We start from the raw sequence: 25,536 nt of genomic DNA, 5'->3' as shown, positions 1-25,536 counted from the left end.
AACGGTGTGGGGGGCCAGCTCCCCCATCCTCCCGACACAGCGTACCGTCAGAATGGCAACCTCGCACTCTGATGGTTGAAACGCGTGGCACTGTCTGAGGACCACTTTCATGTCTGTTTCTCTCATTATGGTGAAGTTGAGACGATTGGTTTACAAGCCGTTTGTATTTCCTGCTCGTTGTTTGCCCATATTTCTACTCGTCTTTTTCACGTTGACTTGTAGCATCTCTTTGCAAATGAAAACAATGAGCCTTTTGTCATATTTTTGCAAAATGTGTTCTATGTGAGCCATTTTTCGGCAGCCAGCTCTCCCTCTGCCTCCCACGAATTCTCTGCAGGCTGCCAGGATGGCCTTTCCGAAATGCCACCGGGATCCAGCTCAAGCTCCTAACTTGGTTTTGGGGGGTTCTCCTTCTGAGGCCCATTGTTCCCCCAGGTGGGCCAATAGAGCCACCATGTGCAGCCTCAAGGGCATTCACGGCACTGGGGCAGTGACACACGGAGAACCTCAGGAGCGCCCCCTCGAGGTGAACAACAGAGCAGCCTTTCTCCCAGAAACCTTACCTCGAACTAACCCCATTTTTTACCATTCACCAAATGCTTCCTGCTCTTCCAGGCCCCCAGGGCTACCCCCATGCTCTTCCTTTTATTTCCAAACACTCTTCCTTCCCTGCGCACTGGTGAGCTTCCTACTCATCCTGCAGTTGACAGTCACCTCCTCTGCAAAGCTGAGCCTACTCCCTCAGGCTGGCTCATCCCTCCCTCGGTCCCCCGTTGTCCTCACGTGTCCCTGTAACCCACTTCAAGGTGATTCTCACTCTACAGAAGGGCTGTGCTCATTCATATGTGGATGCCACCCTCTGCCAGGGCCTAGCACAGAGGAGGAGCTCAGGAAAAGTGTGTGGAATGAATGAATAAATGAGTGAATGAAGAAATGAATGAAGAGTGAGTCAGTGAGTGAGTGAATGGGTGAGTGGACGAGTGAATGAAAAAGTGAATAATAAATGAGTGAATGAATGAATGGATGAGTGAATGAGTGAAGGCCACCTTCACATGAAGAGTGAGGGGTGAAGACCCACCCTCTCCTCAGCCTAATGTAAAGTGGTGCATTTACCCAACAGGCTGTTCTGTATGAGTGTCTGTTAAACCCTGAAAAATGCAAATTCTTAAAAATGCAGCAGACCAGTTCTTCTGGGGAACCACAGTCTGCCCCGTGAGTCTGCATGAAGGCCTTCCTACTGAGTAGGCCTGTTGTATGGAAGGCCCTTTTAGGGAGCAGGTCTGCCTCCCTCCACTAATCCCCCCCAGAGGAGCACCCCAGGAGGGCACAGATGCCTCTGCCATCGGGACTGCCCTGGGGACAGGGGCCCAGGGGCCCTGCCTGGTCTTCAAGGGCTCTGCTGCCGTCACCCCTGCAGGGCTTCCTGCCACTCAGCTCACCTCCAGCCCTCTGCCTGCCATCAGCCCTTCCCCTGCATCCTGGGGCCCCGTGAAAATCTAAGTTGGATAAGGTCCTCCCAGCAGCTCTTCCCCACATGGCTTCTCGCTCTGAGGAGCAAGACCATGGTCCCTGGGTGGCCCCCGGGGCCCCTACAGCCTCCATGTGCCTCTCCCACCCCTCTGGGGTGACCACGTCCCCTGGCTAAGGCTGCTCAGCTGGCAGGGCTCCGATTACCACTGCCTTCCTTCCTCCCCTTCCCCAGTAACTACCGAGAGCCTCTCGAGCACCAGCCAGGCCCCAGTGAGGTTACGTTGTGAGTAGACGTGGCCCCGCCCACCCGGAACTGAGGGTCAGTGGGACATAGTGAACAAGTACAGAGGGCGGAGCCCAGAGCAGAGAGGAGGGCTTTGCAGGGCCTTCTGTGTGTCCGGCTCCGAGGCCAGCCCCACGCAGGCCGGTTGAAGATGTCCTCCGTCCGCTGCAGAGGGTTTGAAGGATGTGTTTTGAAAGAGAACCGAGTTTCTGATTTGGAGGTGGAACTGGAGGGTGGTGGGTGGGGCACGCCCGGGCATGGAGAGGCCGGCTGGGGGGCGCCATGTGTCCGGGTGGGAGGGAATGGCAGGTGGAACCTGGTGGCAGCTCTGGACATGAAAGGCACTGACTCAGAAGCTCATAGGAGGAAAATTGATGGCCCTTCTCACTGCATCTTGAACACCAGCTCGCCTGCCTGCGTGAGCGCAGGGTCTGGGCCACCCTTTGGCAGCACTCACAGAACCCAGCCCTCAGCTCAGCCCGTGGTTGGTGGAATGTTCTGGGAGTGAATGAACGGATGAGTGACTGAGTGAATGAATGAATGAATGCCAGGCGAGAGGGAATAGTAAAGGAATGAATGAATTTAACAGATGGGGAAACTGATGCTCTGTGTCGTACCATGGTGTGTCAGCTGCGTGAGCTGGTGGTGGCCTCTGAGAGGGGCAGAGCCAGCGGCAGGCCCGGGGGCAGCGTGGAAACCCTGTCCCCTCCCTCCTCCTCACTCACAGATACCTGTTTTCATAACTTGTCATTTCCCCACACACCCACAGGCGGGAACACACACCGTCCCAATAAATAAATCTGGGCCACTTTTCAGCATCGTTTAACGTTCCCGGGAAGATTGGATCATGTGCCATCCAGCAGCAGCCCATTAGCTGACAGGCTGAAGCATGTCATATTGAATTCCACGGCCGGCAGAGCCCGCGAGCCCCTGCGCTGCCTGGAAGTCTGCACTGATGTATCGGAATGCAATCACGCCGCTCATTTCCTGTAACGAACACGGTGCCCCTCCCCTGGCCAGGACCATTCCTCAAACCTCCGCCAGGGAAACGGGAGTGGAAGCATCTTGAACTCACTCCCTGTCTACGGCTGGAAAGAAAGAGAGGACGGCGTGGAGGGGACATTGTAGGGGGCAGGCACCATGGTGGGGCTGAACTTGGGTGCTGTTTGCAGAGAGAGGGTCTCCAGGAGTTGAATGACCTTCCTATCTCTGCCCTCCACCTGTTGCTCTCCGTTCTGTGTCTGTCTCCCCGGTCACCTCCTGGAAACCCTCAGCACGGGCCTGGCTCTCCGACTGCCGGCCGCAGCTGGGCCCACACTGACAGACAAGCCACACCTGCACAGAACCAGACGCAGAAGCACACCCACGGATACCCACTCCCAGCGTGTGGGCTGTACCTGCGGACGCCGACACACACCATATCCTTCACATATCCCCAGTATACACACACACACGTCCACACACACACGCTTCTACATGCACTGTGAATTTCCAAGCAGTAGATAAACTTTTGTTACTAAGTCCTACTTGTAGCCCAGAAATAAACCCAAGTCTCTATGGTCAATTAATATTTGACAAAGGAGGCAGCAACATAAAATGGAGTAAAAATAGCTTCTTCAACAAATGGTGGGAGAACTGGACAGCCACGTGCAAAAAAAATGAAACTTGAGCACCAACTTACACCATATACAAAAATAAATTCAAGGTGGATAAAAGACTTAAATATAAAACGTGACACCATTAAAGTCCTAGAGGAGAACGTAGGTAGAAAAATCTCAGATATTTCACCAAGAAACTTTTTTACTGACTTGTCCCCTAGAGCAAGGGACATAAAGGAAAGAATAAACAAATGGGACCTCATCAAAATTAAAAGCTTCTGCACAGCTAAAGAAAACAGTATCAAAATTAAAAGAGAATCAACTATATGGGAAAACATATTTGCCAATGATACCTCAGACAAAGGTTTAATCTCCAAAATATATAAAAAACTTACACAACTCCACTCTAAGAAGACAAGGAATCCAATTAAAAAATGGGCAAAGGACTTGAACAGACACTTCTCCAAGGAGGACATACAGAAAATCCAAAGACACATGAAACGATGTTCAATATCACTAGCTATCAGAGAGATGCAAATTAAAACCACAATGAGATACCACTTCACACCGGTCAGAATGGCCATCATAAACAAAGCAACAAACAACAAGTGTTGGAGAGGTTGTGGAGAAAAGGGGTCCCTAGTGCACTGTTGGTGGGACTGCAGACTGGTACAACCACTATGGAAAGCAGTATGGAACTTCCTCAGAAACCTAAAAATGGATCTGCCTTTTGACCCTGCAATTCCACTGCTGGGACTCTATCCTAAGAATAGTAAAACACCCATCCAAAAGAACCTATGCATCCCAATGTTCATAGCAGCCCAATTTACAATAGCTAGGTGCTGGAAGCAACCTAGATGCCCATCAGTAAACAAATGGATCAAAAAACTCTCGTACATTTACACAATGGAATTCTATGCAGCAGAAAGAAAGAAGGAGCTCCTACCCTTCGCAACAGCTTGGATGGAGCTGAAGAGCACTATGCTAAGCGAAACAAGCCAGGCAGTGAAAGACAAATACCATATGATCTCACCTTTAACAGGAACCTAAACAACAAAACAAAGAAACAAGCAAAATATAACCAAAGACACTGAAATAGAGGACAGGCTGACAGTGACCACAGGGGAGAGAAGAGGGAATTTCGGGGGACATTGGGAAGGGTTCACGGGAACAAACTTAAAGGACACAGGGACAAAAACTAGGGGGAGGGTGGTAATGGGAGGGAAGTGGGGAGGGTTGGGAGGGGTGGTGGATTGGGAGTTAAAGGGAGAAAACTGTATTTGAACAATGATTAAAATAAAATTTAAAAAAAAGTCCTACTTGTATTGCTCTGTGGTCAAGAAATATGGCCTTTCCTTTTTTGTTTTTAAATATTTATTTATTTACATATTTATTTTGAGAGAGGGAAAGGGAGGGAGAAAGAGGGAGGGAAACATTGATTTGAGAGAGAAGTATCAATCGGATGCCTCTCGTACCCGCCCCAACAGGGACCTAACCCGAAATCTAGGCACGTGCCCCCAGGAACCACGTTAGGTGCTAAGTCTACAAAGTTGAATGAACTTGGACCCTACGGGCTAATAATAGAGAACACAAATAAATCCACAGTGACAATCTGACATGACACCTGCTACAGCAGAGGGAAGCCCAGTATCCTTAAAAATCTTAGGTATTTTTGGCTACTTTGGTTGACTCCTTTATGTTTCTGCTAATTGAATGCTGCTAGACCAAAAAATGGCTGCTGTCCATTTTGTCATTTTTCATAGTCACATTCATCTGCTTTGCTTTTCTTAGCAGTGCGCTCCTGTGTGTTGCTGAAGCATCCAGCAAATTACTTTGGCATTCATTCACTCGGGACCCCCTGGGAGGCTGCCGCAGCACCCACACGCTGAGGCTCGGTGCCCCACGGGGGGCACACTCCCTGAGAACCTGCGTTCAGGGGGGCCGCTCAGTCCGTGCCTGTGCCCGCCTGCCCCCCACCCTCAGGGCAGGGGTCAGAGGCAGCTGCACCCTCTCCCTCCTTCAGGCTGTCTTCTCCTCCCCGATCAGCCCACACCTGTTCCTCCTGCCTTGCCTGATGCTGGAGTCACCGGGACGCTTGCTCAACTCCAGACTCTGTGGAACTGGGGCAGAGACACAAACCCACGATGTATAAAACGTGTATGATTCTGTGCACATCTCGTGTGTTGATCTGTATTTGTATTGTATGTACGTGTGTGTATATGTGTGGATACATTTATTTCCTGACTGTCTGCCAGAAAGGTCACGAAGAGAGGACATTCCAGCAGCTCTCAGACCTAGGTCTGTAGCCCCTTTCCCCAGGGCTTTTCAGGGAAATGACTAACTCCACAGCTGGGCAAGGTAGGTACAAGGAGAGCCTGAGACACCTCGTAAGGCCAGAAAGGAAGGACTGTTTGAAAACAACGGTGGGGGCCGGTTGCTAGGCCACGGGCACCAGTGTGCAGGAGGTCCCTGTGGCCAAATGTTGGAGCTTCAGCACCAAAATAATTGAGTGATGACTACGAACCCTTAAAAACGGGACTTCAGGGCCATACCGACAATAAATACATAAACAAGCACGTGGGGAGAAGGGAGGACCTTTGAGGCCTGTCAGTAAAAGTCTGAGAGCCCCTGGGCCAAGTGGAAAGAGTGCTGGACCTGACAGATCTTTGCGACCCTCCCAGTAAAGACTGGATCGGTCCGGAGTCCCTGATGGACGCCCAGTCTAGGGGGACGTTTTGGTAAGGAGCAGGATGCCTGCAGGGGCTCAAAGGGTCTCCCCGCAGACTGCTTACTAGTTTTCAGCCAGGCAAAACAGACCCACCCCAGTAGTTTCACGGTGGAGAAATTGGACCCACCTGGGTCAGGTGACCGAAACGAGCCTCACCTGCGAGGGACAGCTGGGCGCCGGGGGCCTGCCCACGTGTTTCTCTGCAACAGGACAGGCTGTGCTCTCTGCTCTGCAGGTTTGGGCCAAGAACGAATAACCAGAAACTAATCACGGGAAAACATCAGACAAATGAAAAATTCTGTTTTTACTTTAAAAAAGAAGCAGGAAGAATGGTTGGTTGTCCTCTTTCAAAATGTCAGTGCCATCAAAGACACAGAAACGTCCCAGGTGAAACCAGGTTAAACGCTGTCTCTGACCCTAGACCGGGTCCTGTGCGGAGTGAGAAAATACTGTGAAGGACATTGTTGGTTCGATGGAGGACATTGAACACTCGGTTAGAGAGGAGTGTGCGCTGAGGAAAAACTGACTGAGGTCGGTAACTACACTGTGAGAACATCCCCAGTCGTGGCGTGTCGGTGCTGATGGATTCAGGGGTAAAGGACCGTGACGCACATAGCTCATCTCTGCTGTCCCCTCACCCAGGCCTGTTTCTGCAAAGAGATTTTCAAAACAAAACCAGAGTCCTCCTGGGCATACCGTTCTGTTACCAAATTTTACACCTAATATATTATTGACATTTTTCAGTGTCATTTATTATTATTCTATGAATTTAATGGCTGTCTCGTGTTTCATTATATGGATATGCCTTACTTATTTTTTCAGTGGCTCCATATCAAAACAGGAAAGAGACACTGGTTGTAAAATACCCAACCAGTAGCCCTGGCTGGTGTGGCTCAGTGGATTGAGTGCCCGCCTGGGAACCAAAGGGTCGGTGGTTCGATTCCCAGTCAGGGCACATGCCTGGGTTGTGGGCCAGGTCCCCAGTAGGGGGTGCTCAAGAGGCAGCCACATATTGATATTTCTCTCCTTCTCTCTCTCCCTCCCTTCCCCTCTCTCTAAAAGTAAATAAATATAAAAATAAAATTTAAAAAATAAAATACTCAAACAATAATAGGAATATGAAGTAGAAAGAGCCTGTCCTCACACCAGTAGCTTGTGTTTGCTTGGACACAGTGCTGCTGTGTAATTCGTTCCGTGTAATGCAGTTCCCGTCTTTTCCTCAGTGGAATGAGGGCACACGGAAGCGCTGCCTGCTTTCACACACACCCTACCATGAACACGATCCCAGATCTATCTGTCCGTTTCAATGCACGAGAATCAAGAAGTCACATTTGGCTGTTGGCTTGAGCACTTGGGAGGATGGAAGCACTATTTGGGGGGCAGTGGGGAGATGAGAAGAGAAACAGGTCAGAAAAGTCAGGAGCTCCATTTCAGACGCATGAGACTAGAGGCCACTCGGCGATGCCGAGAGGACGTGCAGCCGTGACTGTGGAGCTCAGGGAGCAGAGGGGCTGGGTGTGAACCTGGCGGGCGGGGGGGGGGGGGGCGGTGGCAGAGAGAATAGATGGTTGTAAACGCACGGCGGTGGTCCCGCTGCTGAGGAGGAGCCACGCCTTCACAAAGGGTGCTTGCTCTTCAATTCACCCCGGCCCCCGCCTCTCCCGGTTGTCTCTCCACACTGTGTCTGAGTGTCATCGGCTGTGGGCCTGTGTCAGTCGCTCCCTGGCGTTGCCTGCCACGTCAATGAGGCCTCATGCCCCGTGACCGTGGGGCATTGTCACGGAGTATTCAGACACTCATCCCAAACTTGCAGCTCTGGCAAAAGGAAGACAGCTTGTCAGCCCAGCGTCCTGCTGGAGGATAGTTTAAAAGGCCTGCCCCAGGACCAGTGCATCACCTGGGGAGAACACACCTGTCGGCATACGTTTACATGGTACGTATGCGTGCAGCACCTGCTGTTACCTGCTCACTTGTAAATCTGGTAGTGAGGGTGCTATCCTAAGAATACTAAAACACCAATCCAAAAGAACCTATGTATCCCAATGTTCATAGCAGCACAGTTTACAATAGCTAGATGCTGGAAGCAACCAAGATGCCTATCAGTAAATGAATGGATCAAAAAACTATGGTACATTTACGCAATGGAATTCTATGCAGCAGAAAGAAAGGAGGAGCTCCTACCCTTTGCAACAGCGTGGATGGTAGTGAGGGTGCAACCCCACTACTGTCTATACCTGTAGGGCACTAACTAGTTTTGACCATGGTCTGAGAAAAGCACACCATCATGCTGACTGGTCTCCCTGTAACTCCACCATTTCTTACGGGATCTCTCGCGGAGACTCCCCACCAGGAGTCCTCAGGGGCCTCTGTCCCTCTTCACCCTCGAGGGCCATCGTCTCCTGACAGCTCCTCACTTGGGCCCACAGACCTGGCCTCCCCTCCCTTACTCTGGGCTCCTGGCCAGGGTCAGTGTGGGTCAGCCCAGCTCCAGCCGAGGCAGGGAACTGGCGACACTGTGCCTTGGAAGGCGTCTTTTCCCGTCTGTTCCTTCATCCTGGATACTTGCAGCTTCCTTCTGCTCTGGAAAATGTCCTTTTATTATTCCTTGGATTATTTCCTTTTACTCTTTTCCATCCCTCAGGAATTCCTGATAGCTGGGCGTTAGGTGGCCTAGATAGAGCCTCTAGTTTTTTCTTCCCCCCTCTCTTGTTTTCTATTTGCATATTTTGTTCTACTTTCTAGAAGAATGCCTCAGCTTGGCATTCCAGCATTTCTACTGGATATTTTTTATTTTAAAAAAATGTGAAAAAGAGTCAGGAGCTCTTTTCTTGATCTTGGTTTCTTTTTCTTTTTAAAGGATTTTATTTACTTATTAAGGAGAGAGAAACATCAGTGTGTGGTTGCCTCTCAAGCGCCGTCTACTGGAGACCTGGCTTGCAACCCAGGCACGTGCCCTGACTGGGAATCAAACCAGCGACCCTTTGGTTCCCAGGCTGGTGCTCAGTCCACTGAGCTACGCCAGTCAGGGTGCCTGGTTTTTCATAGTACCCTGTTCTTGTTTTATATCCTAAGGCTATTATAGTTTGGAGTCATTATTTTTTAAAAATGCTCTTCTATTTTCTGCATTACCGCAATTTTCTGCTTCCTTTCTTAGACTTATTTGGCCTTCCCCTTTCACGGGGGAAGTTTGCTTTTTTTCCTTTCCTTTTTTTTTTTTAATCTGTTGTATTTGCAAATAGGGGGTTTTGTTGCCACTAATGAAGCAGAGGCCTGGGAAAATCACACCTAGTTTCTACTATTTGTTGGACACTTCCCTCAACTGTATGGGGTGGGGGAGGGGTTAGCCATCTGTGCTTTTTGCACGTGTGTACACACACTCACAGAGAACACGTTGATTGGTGTGGGGCACTAAGGGATGCTGGGACAGCGATGTGCTCATTGCACTGGGGAAATATCTGCAGGTCTTTTCTCAGAAGCCAGTTTTCTCAAACAAGTATGTTCCACTAAGCCCCCTGGGGGAAAGACAGACACCGTGCTCCGGGCATCCTGGGAGCAGTGAAGGTGCTGGGGGGCGGGGCTGCAGAGGGAAGCAGACTCTCACTTTACCCCTCCCACCGGCTGTCCTCCCCACACCGCAGAGTCCTCTGCTCTCCCTGGTGTCCTCAAGTCTGGAGCATAACTGGTCAGATTGTTCCAGAGAATAAACGTCCTGTTCCCGATCAGGAAATGAGGAGTACTTGTTTCCTGGCCATGCCGAGCAGGGGCAGCAGGTGGGGTCTGGTTCCCCCTTGTCCAACCTGGTGCCCTGGCTCTGCCTCCCACCAGAACTGAGCCTCCCCGCCCTGAGCCTGGGGGTTGGGGGCGGGGGAGGGGGTGCTGGGAGGGTCCTTGGAGCTGATCGGCTCATTTACGTTCTCTCTCCCTCTGCTCTGCTCACGTCAACTCTGGTGCCAGCTTCCATCTGCCAAAGCTTTTCAAATTCTCTTATTGACGGATATCTCCTTCCACTGGAATTTTGTTCTTAAAGGCAATAATCTTGTCAGTCCTTTCTTGTCAGCAGAGTGGCGTTTGGGGAGGAAATAGATGGGTGAGGTCGATGTACCTTGTTTCATTAGACCAGTTTGTTTTAAAAATCTAATTCTATTGTCTTAGTATTTATTTTCAAACTTCCTGATGATAGGGGTTTCCCCCCGATTAAACATTTATTGCTGATCTCCAGTTTCATTGCTCTAAGGTACAAAGCGTGGCCCAAACTGTTTCTTGGGGCAGCTGAGGTTTTCGCCTCTCAACACAAAGCCAACTTGGGGGGGATGCTCCAAGGAAACTGGAAAAGAAGGCATGCTCTCTTGATTAGGGGCCTGATGTATCCCTGCTTATTATATCTTATCCATTATTAAACCCCTCTGGGCTCTTACTGTCTCTTTAATCTGCAATAAACTAATAACACTGCAGTTGTGCTCCCGAGAAATGCGATTGTGTTTCTGTCGATTCCTCTGCGCGCTTCCAGGTTTTGTTCCCGTTTGATGCCACGGGGTCCACCCCCAGGGAGGCTCCTGCTTCAGCGCCTTCACCCCACGTGCCTTCCGTCCACACGAAGTTAGTCCTCTCCCATTCGTCGCCGTTCCCTTGAGTTCCACGTCACAGGGCGCCGCCCCGGCAGAGGGACAGCAGTCCCCATCCCCAGGACAGCAGCGCAGAGGCCCCAGGAGGCCTGTGGGCTTGGCAGTGAGGTGGTGGGGGGCTGGGGAAAGAACAGGTGAGAAGGTGGAGGTGGCAGGTCCCTGGGGGCGGTACGAGTTGAAGGGGAGGGAAGAAAACCCAGCCTGGGGCAGGTGGAGACCTGGCACTGTCTGGGAAAGAGCAGTGAGGCAGATTTAGGAGCAATTAAGGCAGCAAGGGGTGAGATGGTAGGGCCTGGCCAGGGGCTGCCTTGGGAAGGAAGAGGGTCACCCCCACTCCTGTGCCTGCAGGGGTACAGGCTCCGGTAGCCAGGCTGGAAGTGGGGGGACAGGCTGGGAGGGGGCAGGGAAGGGAATCTTCCCCCAGAGGGGTCGTAGGATGGCTCAGAGCAGGCAGAGCATCTGGCTGGGGAGTCTGAGAGGAGGTCCAAGTTTGCCTCCACACCCCCAGTGTGGTGAACGGGGGGAGCAGGCCCAAGAGGGGAGGGAGAGGCAGGCACCCACAGGGGCCCAGGGAACTGCGCTGTTTCGTTCTCCAGCAGTGCTCGGCCACCCACAGAGCAGGCACTGGGTGGACCCAGGGCTGGGCAGGAACACATGGTCAGGAGAGGGACCAAGGAGGGAGACCCAGGGCTAAGCCGAGTGGGGAAGCTGTGGAGACACAAGGGGCGTGATGTGGGAGACGGTGGGCAGGGCATAGCAGAGGCAGGGGTCCTCACGGGAAACATCAGGAGGTTGAAATCCGGAGAGGCCAGGGTGCTGAGCAGGTGGCCGAGGGCCCCGGGCTGACAGGTGGAGAGCACAGCGACGGCAGTGTGGGGACGGGGTGGGAGTTCAGCATGTCCTAATGGCTAAGGGAGGGGATGGGTTTGGGGAGCAGGATGTAAACCGCCCCCCCCCCAGTAAAACCACAAGGGTTTCGAGCTACCAAAGGGCCCAGGGTTCAGGCTGGAGCAGGGGCAGGCTGGCGAGGTTGGGCACCAGTCGGCGGCTCTGTTGCATCTGGCCACCCCGCCCCCGAACCAGCTGTCCCACTGGAAATGCTGGACAGTGGGCCCAAGTCCCTGACAGGAGACAGACACTCCTGTGCAGGTGACAGGCCAGGGTGTCCATATGGCGATCTGACCAGACGCACCCCCATGCCCTCTGCAGGATGTTGGCCCATGCGCTGGGGCTGAGAGGTTGGCCCGGGCCTGGACTTGCCGCCTCTGGGCCAGTCTCCCCACGTACACAAGGGGGGCGCGCTGACCCCTAGGTGTACTGTCCTGTGGCGGAGACCTGCTGAGTAGGTCCCGGGGCTGAAAGGTCCTCTGTGCATAGGTGCAGCTGAAGGGACTTGGAGGCCAGTTTGTTCCCAGGGAGGTCCTGGGTTGGGCCTTGAAGGTGGCGAGGCTTGGGAGAGCCCTGGGGGACGGAACCTTCCAGATGCTTGGATTTAGTCCAACTCTGTCATGACTTGGTGGTGACTCTGGGCAACCTCTCCCCGTCCCTGGGCCGGGCCCTCCTGGAGGCAGACTTCAGCAGGTGAGAGCACTGGCAGCAGGGCTGGGCGGAGGCGCTGCCACTGCAGGGAACTGGGGGCCGTCCTTCCAGGCGGCCGGGGGACTGGTCTGGGGGCGGCCTCAGAGCTCATCTGCTCCACCGCCTGGGGCAGACGGACCCCCGCCTGGAGGAGGAGGGGGCAATCCCGGATCACTCAGTGCACTGAGACCACCACTGCCACGGGCTGTGGGGGTCTTCCCTGTCTACAACTGCCACCTGGGTGAACCGAGTGCCGGGTCCCTTGGTGAAGGACGACGTTGGCCCATGGCTCAAGACTCACCCCTGGGAGCTCTCCTGAGATCCCACTGCAAGGAGAGGCGAGTCAGGCTTAAAATAGCTAAATAAATCTTTAATATTTCTAATTGCAAATGTACAGAAATTGCACAGCCACACAGTCTTCGAACAACAACCACTTTCTCTGTACAGTATTACATAGTTAAAAGCCGCGGCTGGGGGGCTCCAGCCGAGACCCCACGTTTGCAGGTTTGTCCTTTTCACATACTTACAAAAGGGGGGCAGGGAGGTGGGGGCCGGAGTGGCTCTGGGGGCCGAGTGTGTAGAAAAGAGAGAGGGTGTTTCCCTGGACAGTCTGCCTTCCCCACGTGGACAGGCAGGAGGGGGACAGGTGAGCCCCGGGCAGATGCTCTGGGGGCGGGCGTGGAGCTCTGGCCTCGGTCCCCCACCCCCCTCACCGGGCAGTCGGAAAAAGTCTTCACTTATAGGAAGTTTGGCAGTTTCCTTCACCCTAAATGTAAAAGTTAAGCAAAAAAGTCAGGCCTCTCTGTGTCGGCAAAGGAGGGGAAAGCCGTCTCCAGTGGGGCCTGGCCTGGGCCCGGGCCTCCCTGAGCAGAAACTGCCTTCCCTCACCCCTCCCTGCAGGGCCCCTGCAGCCTGGCGCTGTCTGCGGGTGGCGCCCAACACCGAGACTCAGGTTGCGTGCGGCCCCGGCGGGAGCCCCCCTGCTGGCCCGGCCAGGGAGCATGCCCCCTCAGCCCCACGGGCACAGCGCACCGCAAAGCCAACCAGCGAGTGCGGGGGCAGGGGGTAAGCCCCAATGCCCAACCCGGACCTCCTCTTCCTGCCCAATACTGTTCTCTAGATTAAAAAATAAAATACAGACCATCGGAGAGCGGCGGCCCCGGGCGGCCCTCGGCAGCACCAGGACCGGAGGACTATGTACAGCCATTAGGTGAAGTAGTTATACATTACAGTCAAACACCAAGAACATTTACAAAAATGGTCAGACTTGCAATTCAGATAAAAATCTGTGAAGAGTCTGTACACTTTTACAGTTTTTGCACTAGGTAAATAAGGTTCTCGGCCTGAGAGCTCACGGCCCGGCCAAGGGCCGCCAGCACCGGCCACTGCACTGGCCTCCCGCGCCTGCCGTCGGGCCCTGGGAACCTCCCCCGTATTGCTAAGAGGCGATGGGGCCGAGGTCGCTCTACGAGGCATCGCCGGGAGAGGGGAGGGGAGGGGAGGGCTCACTGGGCAGCGGGGGTCAGATCTGGACCAGAGGACCTCTCTGGGGCCCGGCCCTGCCTGTGAGACCAGCAGTGAAACCAGGGCCTCAGCCCCCACGGCCATCCTTCCCGAGGCCTGTGGCCCTTGGGGGCCGCCCTCGCCCCGCCAGCGCGTCTCTGGCCTAACTGTACTGTGGGTTTCACCTCGGAGCCCAGTCCCTGAGCACGGGCCCGGGATGGGGGTTTGGTGTGGTCGGGGCCTCCCCCACGCCCCCTCCTGCTGGGCCCTGTGGCAACCCCTGCTCTGGGGGCACGTCTCAGCCCCTGGGGCAGGGAGGGCTCAGCGCTCTTTCCCAGGGTGTCCTCAGCTGCCTGAGGCTGAGGCAGAGGGGTGGCCCTGGCTGGCCCTGGCTCTGCTGCAGGGCAAACGCCCCAGCTCTTGTGCCCAGGGCTGGGGCTGGGGCTGGGAACAGGGAGGAGCCCAGAGGGACCCAAGCTCCTGCCCACCTGTGTCCCGCAAGTCGGGGTGGGGAGGGCTGAAAAGCTACAGAATAGCCTAGAGCTGAGGAAAACCGGCCCCAGCTGTGGGGGTGCCCCTCGCCTGTCTGCAGCGCCTGGGCCCTTGGCTGGGGGCCCGGGAGGGGTGAGGAGGAGGCCGGCCGCACACACGGGGCCTGGTGCAGGCCGCTGCTGTCTCGGAGAGGGAGCAAGTCTAACATCCTCCAGGGCCGCTATTTCCCATGCAGTGCGCACGCTCAATTTAAAAGGCCCCTGTGTTCCAGCAAGCGAGCAAGCGGGCTTTTGTTTCTAATGCATACTGTGAAAGGAAAAAAAATCACAGTTATCCACATTCCCAGGGCTCGTGGGCATTAGAATTTTTTTAACCACCAATCGGGAAAGAGCAGCCTTTCTCTCAGGGTGAGCACCAGCGGCCACCCCCTGCAGGGCCACAGGAGGGCAAGCAGCACGCACAGTGTCGTCTGGGCCAACTCTGCCCGAATCTTTGGCGTCGGGAGCCCCAGGGCGTCAGCCTGGGCCCGGGTGGCAAGTGAGGGAGGCTCCGGATCCTCCCTGCAGGTGCGAGGGCCCAGAGGACAGAGTCGTGAGCCTCGCTGGGTCTTTTTGGCAGAACGAGTGAGAGAGGGAGGGGAAGGCGGGCAGTGTGGGGACAGGTACAGGTGGATGCTCAGTTCCTCACAGCGGGAGGGGTCCCCGACTGGCCGCATGCAGTGGCAGGTGCTCAGGGCCCGGCAGGGGACACAGACCTCTGGCAGCTCCATCCTCCCGCCCTCTCCCTGCCTGCCTGCCAGCCGACCTGTCAGCTCCTGAAACCGAGGGGCAGGCCCCGCAGGAGCCTGGGCTCCGGTGCTTTAGCCTCCCACCGCTCTGGGTGGCTCCCTCCCTGGGGAGCACAGTTGGGGGACATGCACTTGGCCAGGCCGAGGAGCGGAGGTGACCCACGCCAAACCCGATAACAGAGCCGTGTCTGGGCCAGCCCCCTGCTCCCACCAGGCTGTCCCGCTCCCGCGTGCAGTCTCTTCGGCCTGCACCCAGCGTGCATCCTGGGTGGAAGGGGGGGGCTCAAGCAGTGACGGTGTCTCTCGGCTCCCTCTGTGGCCGACTCCTGGACCGCGGGCGGGGGCTCGGGGAGACGAGCCTCGGCCTCGTGCCCCCTCCCACGCTGGGGCTGCAACTGTGGGGTGCTGCTCCCCAGGCCGAGGCCCGGCCCTGGGCCACCACAGTCCTCCCTCTCCTCGGGCAGGTTAACAATTGCTGCTGTTTCTGAACTCGCCGTTCTCGGTAATCTGCAATTTGGTGGGGTTGGTGGGGGAGATGCCGTTACGGGCCTGCATGCTGTACCTCTCTTTCAGCTGCGTCAGGGCGCTCATGAGGCGGGCGTTGGCGGCATCCAGGGAGGCGATGCGCTTCTCCTGTGGACAGAGAGGGCGTGCCGTGGGTCACGGGAGGGGGAGCTCCGTGCACCTACCGGGGCTGGGCCAGGAAGAAGGTGGCCTGGAGGCCGGAGGAGATTCAGGGCCGGACTTGCCCCCATGGGCCACCACCTCTTAACTCCGCCCTCCTAATGTCTCTACCACATCGCCCATCTCCCGTCTGGAACAGGGCAGCCCCGGGGGTGTCATCCATCAGCCACCGGAGCCCTGAGGCAGGTGCCCTGTGCCAGGGACAGTGTCACACAGTGTCACAGCTCCCGGTCAGGGTGTGCAGTTTACGGTCTGAGCAGGGCCCGGCCCTGGTCCTGGGAGACCAAGAGCACAAGGAAACGGGCCCGGGCGAAGGAGCCTGGAGGCCAGAGCCTCGAACACGCCCGCCCTGGCGATGCCCTGGGAAGCCACCGCTCTGAACAAGAGCCCCCGGCACACCCCCGCTCCCTCGGGGTGCCAGTGCCAGCCCCAGCCTTCCCCACTCCCCTCCCAAGAGACCCCTCCTGGTCAGCACCCCTGGAGAAAGGCAGCGCCCACCAAGCCGCCCCCGTGGGGAGGAGCTGCCCCCCCACCCCAGCCTGTCCCAGCGAGCCCCTCAGGTCTGGCTTCTCAAGGCAGAGAGCCTGGTCTGCTAGCCCTCCGCGGCTTTTGCAGTGAGGCGTGGCCAAGATGTGCAGGAGCCTAAGTCACCTCCCTGTCCCAGGTCCTTTACTGCCTGTGGCCAACCAAAGGGCCACGCCCCCCACCTGGGCATCGATGATCTTCTGTTTGGAATCTACAGCTGCCTGCATCTCTGCGTGGTCCTTCTTCAGCTCCTCCTCCACTGACATCAACCTGTGACCAGAGATAAGGACAGTCAGGCTGGCCCCTGAGGGAGCGGGTGAGGAGGTGGGTGTGGGGCCTCGTGGGCACAGGAGGTCACGCCCGCCCAGAGGGAAGCCTGCTAGGAAGGAGAGCGCCACCTTGGGCCACAGACCGCCCACACATGCCTGGGACAGGGGCTCTCCAGCTGGCCCCCAGGCACGACGTGGGCTGGACCTACTCCTTCCTTACACTCTGCCCACCCGATTCTGTTCTCAAACCCCCAGAAGCCCCTAGGGCTGCCCCTGTCCTGATGTTCTTCCAGGGGGGTGGGAACGGGTGTCAGACCTTCCCCACCCCCAGAGCCCGGCAGGCGGGATGCAGGTGTGGGAGCCGAGGTTTGGGCGGGAAGACCGAGACCCCGGAGGGCTCTGGAGCTTTCTCCCAGGCCCCGTACTCGCCGAGGCTGTGCCGGGCACTCGGGGCAGTGAGACGAAGGAAGTGTAGCCCCATCCCTCAGGGAGCTCGCAAGGCAGCCGGGACACAGAAGGACAGATGGAAGCCCCCCCCACACGGGAAGCTCGGGAGCCACGGGGGCCGAGAGCAGGAAGGAGCTAACTATGCTGGGGGCGGGGGTGGTGGCACACGCACTCGACCGCACTGGACCGTACGTCTGACGGGCAAGCAAGGTCTGCAGCAGAAACTGAGCACGGGAGACGGAGGGAGTGCCGTCTGCAGAGGCTCAGCGCTGAGGCGGGGTGGGTCTGTCCCCGGCTGCTCCTTTCCTGAGACCCTTCCTGGCCTCATCCTGCGGGCCCCTCTCGCGCCTGCCAATCACACTCCATCACTTCTACCTTCCAACTCCCTTCCTTTAGCTTCTGGAGCCTGCACTCACTGGGTCTGCCCGCTGGCCCCCACGCTGGTGCTTGCAGACACCATGGCCTGCTCCCCCTAGGGAGCCAGGGCTCCAGAGGGCTCTGCCCCCCACCCCCATTCTCCTCGCTCCACAGACACGTCTCAGATGAGCCCACAGCTTCATTTCCATCCCTACCGGCCCCACTCTGCAGCCCAGCAGAGCACCCCCACCCTAGGGCGCGCCCTTGGCCCGCAGCACAGGACACATGGGCAGGTCGGCACACCGGGGCGGGCACTGCACGGGCTGTCCCGAGAGGGCGGCGGGGTCAGAGCGCCAGGCAGGAGGCAGGGCTGTGGCGCTGCCAAGGCCACAGGCAGGTGGTCACAGAGCAGAGCCTGTGGGGAGGGGGAGGGGAAAGGGGAGGGGGACAGTGGATGGTGTCGTCAGAAGGGAGACGACACGGGGGGAGAGGCTTCAGCTGCCACCTTCGGCGGGATAACAGGAACTGGATTTACCCTCTTGCCGTCATAAAAAGGAAACAAAATAAAAAAAAACAAACACTAAAAAAGCAGACAAATACAGGGGTGAGCAAAAGTAGGTTGATAGGTGATGGGATGGAAAAACATGTGCAGGTTATGTTTACGATGGTTTTATCAACTCCAAAGCATAAGCTCTGTGTGCACCCTCACAGCTGGGAACCTCCTTCTGCCCGCCCCTGTCTGTGCAGCAAAGGTCTGGGCGCTCGGCGACGGGCAGCGGGGCACGGGGACTCCCACCAGGAGGGACCCCACGAGGCGAGTGTCCAGGCCAGACAAAAGGAGCTCACAAACCCACCCCAGGGATAAATAGCTCGTGCTCCTTCCCAGCGCAGTGGGAAGACGCGAGAACACAGAGGCCTCTCTCGGGGGAGCCCCAGGAGGAAACAAACTCAGGGGAGGGGCCCGGTGAGCCCGGGGCTAAACGGCAGCCAGGACTCACCGTGCAGTTAGTTAAACAAAAGCCTCAGGAGAAAGAGCAGGGAGTCCAAGTGACCTCACCGTGGCCCAGAACAAAGCCCAAAACATGGGAAGGGACACAAAACATCCCCCATTACATACAACTCACAATGCCTGGCATCCAACCAAGCATGCAGAGAAGTTCTATTTTAGGAAAATGTAACCCATAACCAGGAAGAAAGTCAATCAGTGCAGCCTCAGAAATGTCACAGGTGACAGAGTTGGTAGCCAGGACACTTAAACAACTACCATAGACACGTCCCACGTGCTCAAGGGGACAGGAAAGCGTGAGCACTTGAGAAGAAGTTTGGGACTGAACCCCAGCAGAGTCTAGAAGCGAACATACAAGATCCGGAACGAAAACGAAGACACCGAGTGGAGCTCGCGGCCGATCAGACACTGAAGAGGAAAGGACTGGTGGACTTGAAGACACAGCAAGAGACACAACCTGAAACACGGGGAAAAGGACACACCAGAGCATGGGGGGGGGGGGTGTGGGGTAACTGACAGCAGCCTGAACACGGGTGCGGCGGGCGCCCCGGGAAACAGACTCGGACGGCATGGCCACACACCCCCAGACCCAAGGGCTCAACAAACCCCCAAAACGTGAGGAAAACCACACCACGGCACGTCATCATCAAATTGTTGGCAGTCAGCGATCAATACATCGTCTTAAAAACAGCCAGGGAGAAGGCGCACCGAGCCCAGAGGAACAGAGACAATGATGATGGCAGGGTGCCGACCCGGGCAGCCGGGGCGAGGGCCGAGGGCCGAGGGGCAACAGGTGAGGCCAGTCTCCGTGTCTCCGTGCAGAGCCGCGGCGCGCGCACACCGTGCCGCTCCAGCTCGGGGGTGAGCCGCTGCGGCGGACACCCTTGGCCAGCGACGCGGGGAACCTTTATCCCCGGCCCCTCTAGAGCGAGTTTCTGACCGCTGCCCCAAAGCAGCAGCAGAGACTTGGCGAATAAACCCACAGCGAGGATAAAATAGAATCATAAACATCACTTGATACTAAAGAGGGCAGGAAAAAAGGGACTGCAACAGTATGAATAGAAGATAAGTAACAAAAAAATAGGCTTAAACACAACTACAATGACAATTACATTACCCGTAGCTGGTCCAAAGCCTCCAACTTAAAAGGCAGAAACCATCAGATAAAAAGCAAGACCCAACTGTAAGGCGTCTGCAAAAGAGACTCACTTCACACCGAGAAACTCCAGGGCATTAGAAGAGGAAGGACGGAGGAGGAGATGCCAGGGAAACACTAAAGAAAAGGAAGTCGAGGCAGCGGTGTCAACGTCGGACAGAGACTTCGGGGCAGGAGTGTGGTGAGAACCACAGATGATGACTGGACAGCGGCACGGACGTCAGTCCGCCGACAGCGCGCGGCAGTCCTGAGGGCGGGAGCGTCTAAGAGGGGTGTCTCCGTGCACACAGAGGGAGCACCAGCAGAAGTGAGGGGAGAAGAGGACAAACCCACAATTACGATGAAAAACCTCCATGTCCTTTTCTCAGTGCTTGACAGAACCACCAGCAGAAAAACTAGTTAAGGCTGTCAAGACTTGAACGCTACCAACCACATCGACCCAACCGACAGTTCTACTGGGGCGGAAACGTACCAGCACCGGCTGGTAGAGACACGTGTGTTCAACAGGCCACTGAACGCAGGAAAGCACCCGGCCCTCAGAAAACAGCACCACGAGGGGGAGGTGGTTCGGACCAAAGTGCTTCCGTATTTGTGACCACGCCCTTGGAGAGAGCCAAGGGCAGAGCTGGCGGCCAAGTGCACGGTGGTTTCCGGGCCCTCTCCTCGTGCTAACCATTTTCCACGGAAAAAACCCACACGTAAACGAAGCAAACGAGAATTTGGAGCAGAGAAACAGGCTGTCTAAGCAGGGGCTTTGCGGGGGCGGTTCCTGCAGGGACCACCCTGGCCACTGCACGCCTGTGAAACCTGTCCCGAAGACAGGCGGGCTCTGGCACCGTGTGTACACGAGCAAACTGTGAGCCCACACTGTCCCTCCTGTCCCTGGTATTACTGTCACAAGGAAGTAACCTCCAGGGCTGGGACTCGGCGGGCTGGCCTGAATGCAACACCTTGACTGCACCCGCTGTCCACACACGGGGCAGGGTGCCCACCCTAAACACCCCCCCCCCCAAGCAGGGAGAGAGAAAGGGGGAGGGGATCAACACAGAATCTGATATAAACCATCCACAAAGATGAGAGTCAGATTCAAACAAACACCCCCCTCCCCCGGAAATCTTCCTGCGTCACCCACAGGCACCTTAAAACCCAGCACATCCGAACCTGGCACCACCATCCGCCCCACCCCCTACCCGCTGCTTCTCTTCCCAAGTTCCCCTCCCAGTACCGGCTCCAAGACACACCCAGACGCTCTTGGCAGGAGTCAGGATCATTCCGCCTCTTTCCTCCCTCCCACCTCCCACCGCTGCAGGGAACTGACATTCCTTCCTACTTTTCCTGCCCTGAACTGGGACTTCACTGTCTCTCCTGGCACCCCCAATCCAGCTTCGAAACTCCCCTGAGCGGGTTCACCGAGAAACTGGGACCCCCTGCAGTTCCCACCTCGAGGACCGGCCCGGCTGCCCTCACTCCCGCCAGGCCCTGCTCCACACCACCCCAGCACCCTCTCCGGACTGCCTCCTCCCCCCAGGCCCGGGCCTGGTCACCCCACCGCCTGGGGCACTCTCCTCCTCCCTGCCTGCGTGTCCTGCAGCTGATCTGCCCTGACTGGCAGCCTCCTCCTGGAGGGCGGCATGGGGCCGGCCCAAACCGGAGCCGGACCAGGGCACCCTCACCTGCTGATGATGCCCTTCATCTGGATGTCCTTGTCCTCCTGCTGCCGCCGCAGCCGCTCCTCGCCCTCCTCCAGCCGGGCCTGGTACTCCAGCACCAGCTTCTGCGTCGTCTCCTCCTGGCACTTGAACAGGGTCTCATACTCCTCCAGCTTTTTGGTGGAGATGCGCAGCTTGTCCTGAAGCACCGCCAGGTCCTGCCGGGAGGGCGGCGCGCCACGGGCAGGGCAGCCGGGACAGAGAGCGCAGCCTCGTGAGCCTGGGCGGTAGCACAGGGCGGGAGGGCGCCAGGGCCGGCCTGCCCCGGGCCCTCGCCATCCCCGCTCGCTCCGCGCAGGGAGGGGCAGTCGAGTCTGCCTCCCGCCCCCAGCCTGACTGCACAGCTACAAGGGGACGGCTACGAGGGGGTGGAGACTGGGCAGTGAGGGTCTAATGCCGTGAGGGTCTAACGAGGGCTTTCAGCTTCTTACAGCAAAGGCAGCCTAAGACACTCTGGCTGTGTCACGGAGCCCTGACGACGCCCTGCGAGACGGGGCTCTTTGGGAGTAGACACGGGTCCCGAGGGCCAAGTGCCCTGGGCACGTGGAGGGCAGTGACTGCCCGGGGCGGGGGTAAGGTCCTAGCCTCCATCTGACCTCACGGCCAGGGCGGTGGCGGGGGAAGTGGGAGGGAGGGGTTCGGGGCAGAGTGGCCCCGGCATTCAGGATCTGACCCAGCCTAGCACGCTCGGCCTTTGGGGGAGACATGGGTGTGTGAGGCAGCAAGAGAAGCAGCAAGCTGGGAGGCTGTGCGGGGTGGACAGAGAGCGAGGCAGGGCGGACACCGGAATCAGGGGCCCGGGGCCAAAGTGCCATGAGGACACATGACTGGGGCGGGGTGTGGGGGCAGGAAGAGCCCCTCTTCGAGTCCCGGGGGCAACAGGAGCCCAGCTCAGCCAATGCTAAAGGACTGTCCCAAAGTCAGGAGACAGCAAAGCCGAGAGATCCAACCCCACCTCGAATGTCATCCCTGAAGCAAAGCTGGACCCACAGGGGAGCCTGGCTCCGGGGGAAATGGCCCTGGCCCCATCCCAGGTCTTCTGCTCAGCCGGCCAGAGGGGTGAGGGAAGGGCCTGACAGAGGCAGGACCGGGTGTCCAGGGAGCTCAGGGAACAAAGGCCTCCTGGGTTTGCCTGTGAGGGTTAGTAGCAGAGGGTGAGAAAAGCAGCAGCGCATTCAGCCAAGGGACCCGAGGACAGGGGGCACTCCGGCCGCAGCTGACCCTTAGAGAGGCGCCGAGCCTGGCCCCAGGTTCCCGCGGGAGCCTGCGGTGAGGCCGGCCCTCCCTGCTGCCCAGCCAAACGCTGGCTCCCGGAGCACCGTGCCCCGTGTCCCCTGGTCCCCTTCCTGTAATCATGGTGAAAGCAGGTGGATGCGGTGGACCCGGGGGTGGTGAAATGCAGCATGGACATGGGCCTCGCCCCAGGGCAGGGCGAGGGGAGCGGCCACCTGACCGCAGCGCCCCTGTCTGAGGGGCTGCCACGGGCTTCCCTGGGGCCAAGGGGGTGAGGGCGCCAGGGGCGAGCGGGGCAGTGACTGCTGGCCGGGGCCTTGCAGGGGCAGGCCTGGGCTCTGGCCTCCAGGAGGAGATGGGAACCAGCCATGGACCCTGGGCAGCTGCCCCAACCCCCGAGAGAACGGGAGGACAGAAGCACCCCGCTGCTCACAAAATGCCAGATGTGTGGCAGGGTGGAGCGTGGGTGTTTTAGAATGAACCAATTTCTCCGATGGGGGAAGAAGCCACCTCAGTGGCAACCTGACGCTAATCCCCACCCGGGCTCCCTCTCCCCCAGGTCCTGGTGGGGACGGGACCGGGAGGGAGCCAGGCCTCGGGCCGCACGAGCCTGGCGGGGGGCGCTCCCCCGGCTGTCTCGGAGACCACGCCTCCGCCTCCTCATGCGTGAGGCCCCCTCCAAGGTCTCCATGCGACTCTTCGGCACCCTCGACCCTCAAGTCCCAGACTCTCCGAAGCTCACGGCCCAGCCACTTGGGCACGGGGCCTCCCAGAGGTCCGACCGCCAGGCGCCAGGTGTCTGGACCTGGTACAAGTCCCAGCGGGTCTCACGGGCAGCCTGGGAGCAAACTCAGGTCTAGGCTGAACCCCTCTTGCTGCTCCTCCTCCAGATCCCCCTGACTGACCACTGTCCTCGCACGGAACCAGGAGCTGAGAGTACCCCTGCAGCTCTGCAGGACCTGGCCACCTGCAGGGCTGAGCAGCACCCCTCGCCGGGGACTGGAGAGGAAGGGCTCCTGCCAGCCGCCGGGGACATGGCCCCGCCCTGTCCCGAACTGCCAGGGTGCAGCTTTACCTTTTCTGCTTGGCTCAGCTCCTCCTTACTCCTTAGCCTATCCCTGTGGGGGGGGTCTGGGCCCAGGCCCTCGTCTTCTAGCAACTGCGCGTTCATGGTCAAGAGCCAAGCGGCCGTGCGGTCCAGGGCATTGGGGCTCACAGGTGAAGGGCCCTACAACGAAACACAGCTGTGAGGTCTGGAGGGTGGCAGAGGGGAGGGGCAGGGGTGAGGGTCGAACCCGGCGAGCTGTGGGGACAAGGGTGGCGACCTCCAGCTGACCGGGCCCCTACTGATGTGGCTGCCCCTGACCGAGGAGCACCGACTCCCAGATGGCAGCCGAGGGAGACCCGAGCGCCCAGCGCCCAGGTGGCCTCTGAGCTGCCCTCTGCCGCCCAGGTGAGACGACGGGGTGCTCTGCCCAAAGCACATCAGTCCCACGACACCCACGTGCCCTGGGTGACGGGGAACACCACGTCCCCTGGTGGTGGAGCGCTGAGGCCCGCTCAGAGCAGGGACAGGCTCTGTGGGGGACAGATCGACTCCTACCCTGGGAAGGACCTTCGCAGGCTCAGAACTGGAGACGGACTGACCGCTCCGTCCTTCTCCCTGCCCCCTGACCCCAGCTGTCTGAGGGGAACTGGCAGAGGGACCCGGAAGCTGCAGTGCCCCTGGGTCACAGGACTGGGGCCGATGTGGCGTCTTTCAGCATGGGATGGTGGCCGGGTGCGGGTGGAGATGGAATGACCGGGAGGAGCAGTGTACCAGGGCCCGACCCCCACGGCCCGCCCTCCCCCAGCACTGACCTGCTTGTGCACCACGCGCGGCTTCAGCTCGGGGCTGTCGCCCTTGGAGGACGAGGACTGCTGCCGCAGGCGGGCTCCGGGGCCGGCCCAGTCAGGTGAGGCGGACGCCAGGGTCCCGCTCGAGGGCCGCGGGTACTGCAGGGTGCTCAGCAGGGTGGGTGGCGTCCGGCCACGGGGGGCGGGCGGGGGTGGCGGGGGTGGGGGCGGTGGCTGGTCGATCCGGCGCTGGGGGCCGGCGCTGTTCTGCCGCGGCACCGTGGGCTGCCCGCCCTTCTCAGTCAGAGACATCTGCCGCCGCGCCAGCTCCCCCGGCCTTCGCCCGAGCTCCTCGGCGGCGGCGCTGCTGAAACTCCCCAGCTTGGCAGCCGCCGCCAGCTCCTCACTGTTGCTGTGGGAGCTCAGGGAGCTGTGGCCCTCGGAGCCCGAGTCGCCAAGGCCACGGGGCGACAGCGGCAGGCCGGCCGCCATCTGGTACACGGGGTTCTGGAAAGAGAGCGGTGCCAGCAGCTGGGGCCGGCCCGGTGCGCCCTCGGAGGTGCCTGGCGTGGTCGGTGTCTGGCCCGCCCGCCGCACGGTGGCCAGCCCTGCCAGGCTCACGGGGGCTGCCCGTGACGGCCACCCGGCCACCAGCTGAGCCGCAGGCGCCTGCCCGTCGGTGGGGAGGGCGTCGGGGCCCACCGGGGAGCCCGCCTCCCCGTCCAGCGCGCGGGTGTCTTGGAGGTCCACCATGGACAGGCTCTTGCCACCGTTGGCCATCTGAAGATCGGGCTCGTTGGCTTCCGAGTAACTTGAGCTGCGAGCAGGTGAGGGCTGGACCCCGGAGGACCTTGTGACAAAAAACAAGTCCTTGTTTTCGGGGGTTGGAGACGGTAACCGGGTGAAATCTATCAGACTGCAGGGAGACAAGCACACACAGGGAAAGAAGGGGGAAAAGAAGAACTGTGAATGCAGCCAAGGCGGGTCGGAACCGAGAGCCCCCGCCGATCTGCCAGGCCTGGTGACCTGCGCTGGGGCCGGGGGAGGAGGGGGACGGGGGCGGGAGGAGAGGACCAGGGACCCAGCTGCAAATCCCACAGCCCGGGCAGCTGACCCCGGCACAAGCCCCCACGGGGACTGGCTGGCTGAGGTGGCTGCTCTGGCACAAACCCTCGTGCTAGGGGCCAGGGCCGCGAGGGCCAGGCCAGGCTGCCTGGCAGGCCCTTCCCCTGCTCAGCTGCATCTTGGGATGA

General features: G+C 58.4%; 1 protein-coding gene across 8 annotated transcripts in view; it reads right to left on the bottom strand.

Moving 5' to 3' along the window:
* Nucleotides 1–12,628: 12,628 nt before the first annotated feature.
* LOC123819672 (DAB2 interacting protein) overlaps nucleotides 12,629–25,536 on the bottom strand; it is a 183,174-nt gene continuing 170,266 nt past the window's right edge. For 6 of the 8 annotated variants that reach the window (XM_045840092.1, XM_045840094.1, XM_045840090.1 and 3 more), the window contains 5 exons: nucleotides 24,308–25,199; nucleotides 23,523–23,675; nucleotides 21,179–21,372; nucleotides 16,453–16,540; nucleotides 12,629–15,694 (listed from right to left, as the gene is read on the bottom strand). In XM_045840092.1, the coding sequence (XP_045696048.1) occupies nucleotides 15,527–15,694; nucleotides 16,453–16,540; nucleotides 21,179–21,372; nucleotides 23,523–23,675; nucleotides 24,308–25,199 (1,495 nt within the window). In that variant the 3' untranslated portion in view covers nucleotides 12,629–15,526. The remainder of the gene's footprint in view (nucleotides 15,695–16,452; nucleotides 16,541–21,178; nucleotides 21,373–23,522; nucleotides 23,676–24,307; nucleotides 25,200–25,536) is intronic. The other 2 variants (XM_045840093.1, XM_045840091.1) reach the window with 2 other exon arrangements.

Source organism: Phyllostomus hastatus, unplaced genomic scaffold, assembly GCF_019186645.2.
Source record: "Phyllostomus hastatus isolate PE091 unplaced genomic scaffold, TTU_PhHast_1.1 phas_contig_34, whole genome shotgun sequence".
In the NCBI taxonomy this organism is placed as follows: Eukaryota; Metazoa; Chordata; class Mammalia; order Chiroptera; family Phyllostomidae; genus Phyllostomus; species Phyllostomus hastatus.
This window is presented reverse-complemented; position numbering and strand designations above follow the sequence as displayed.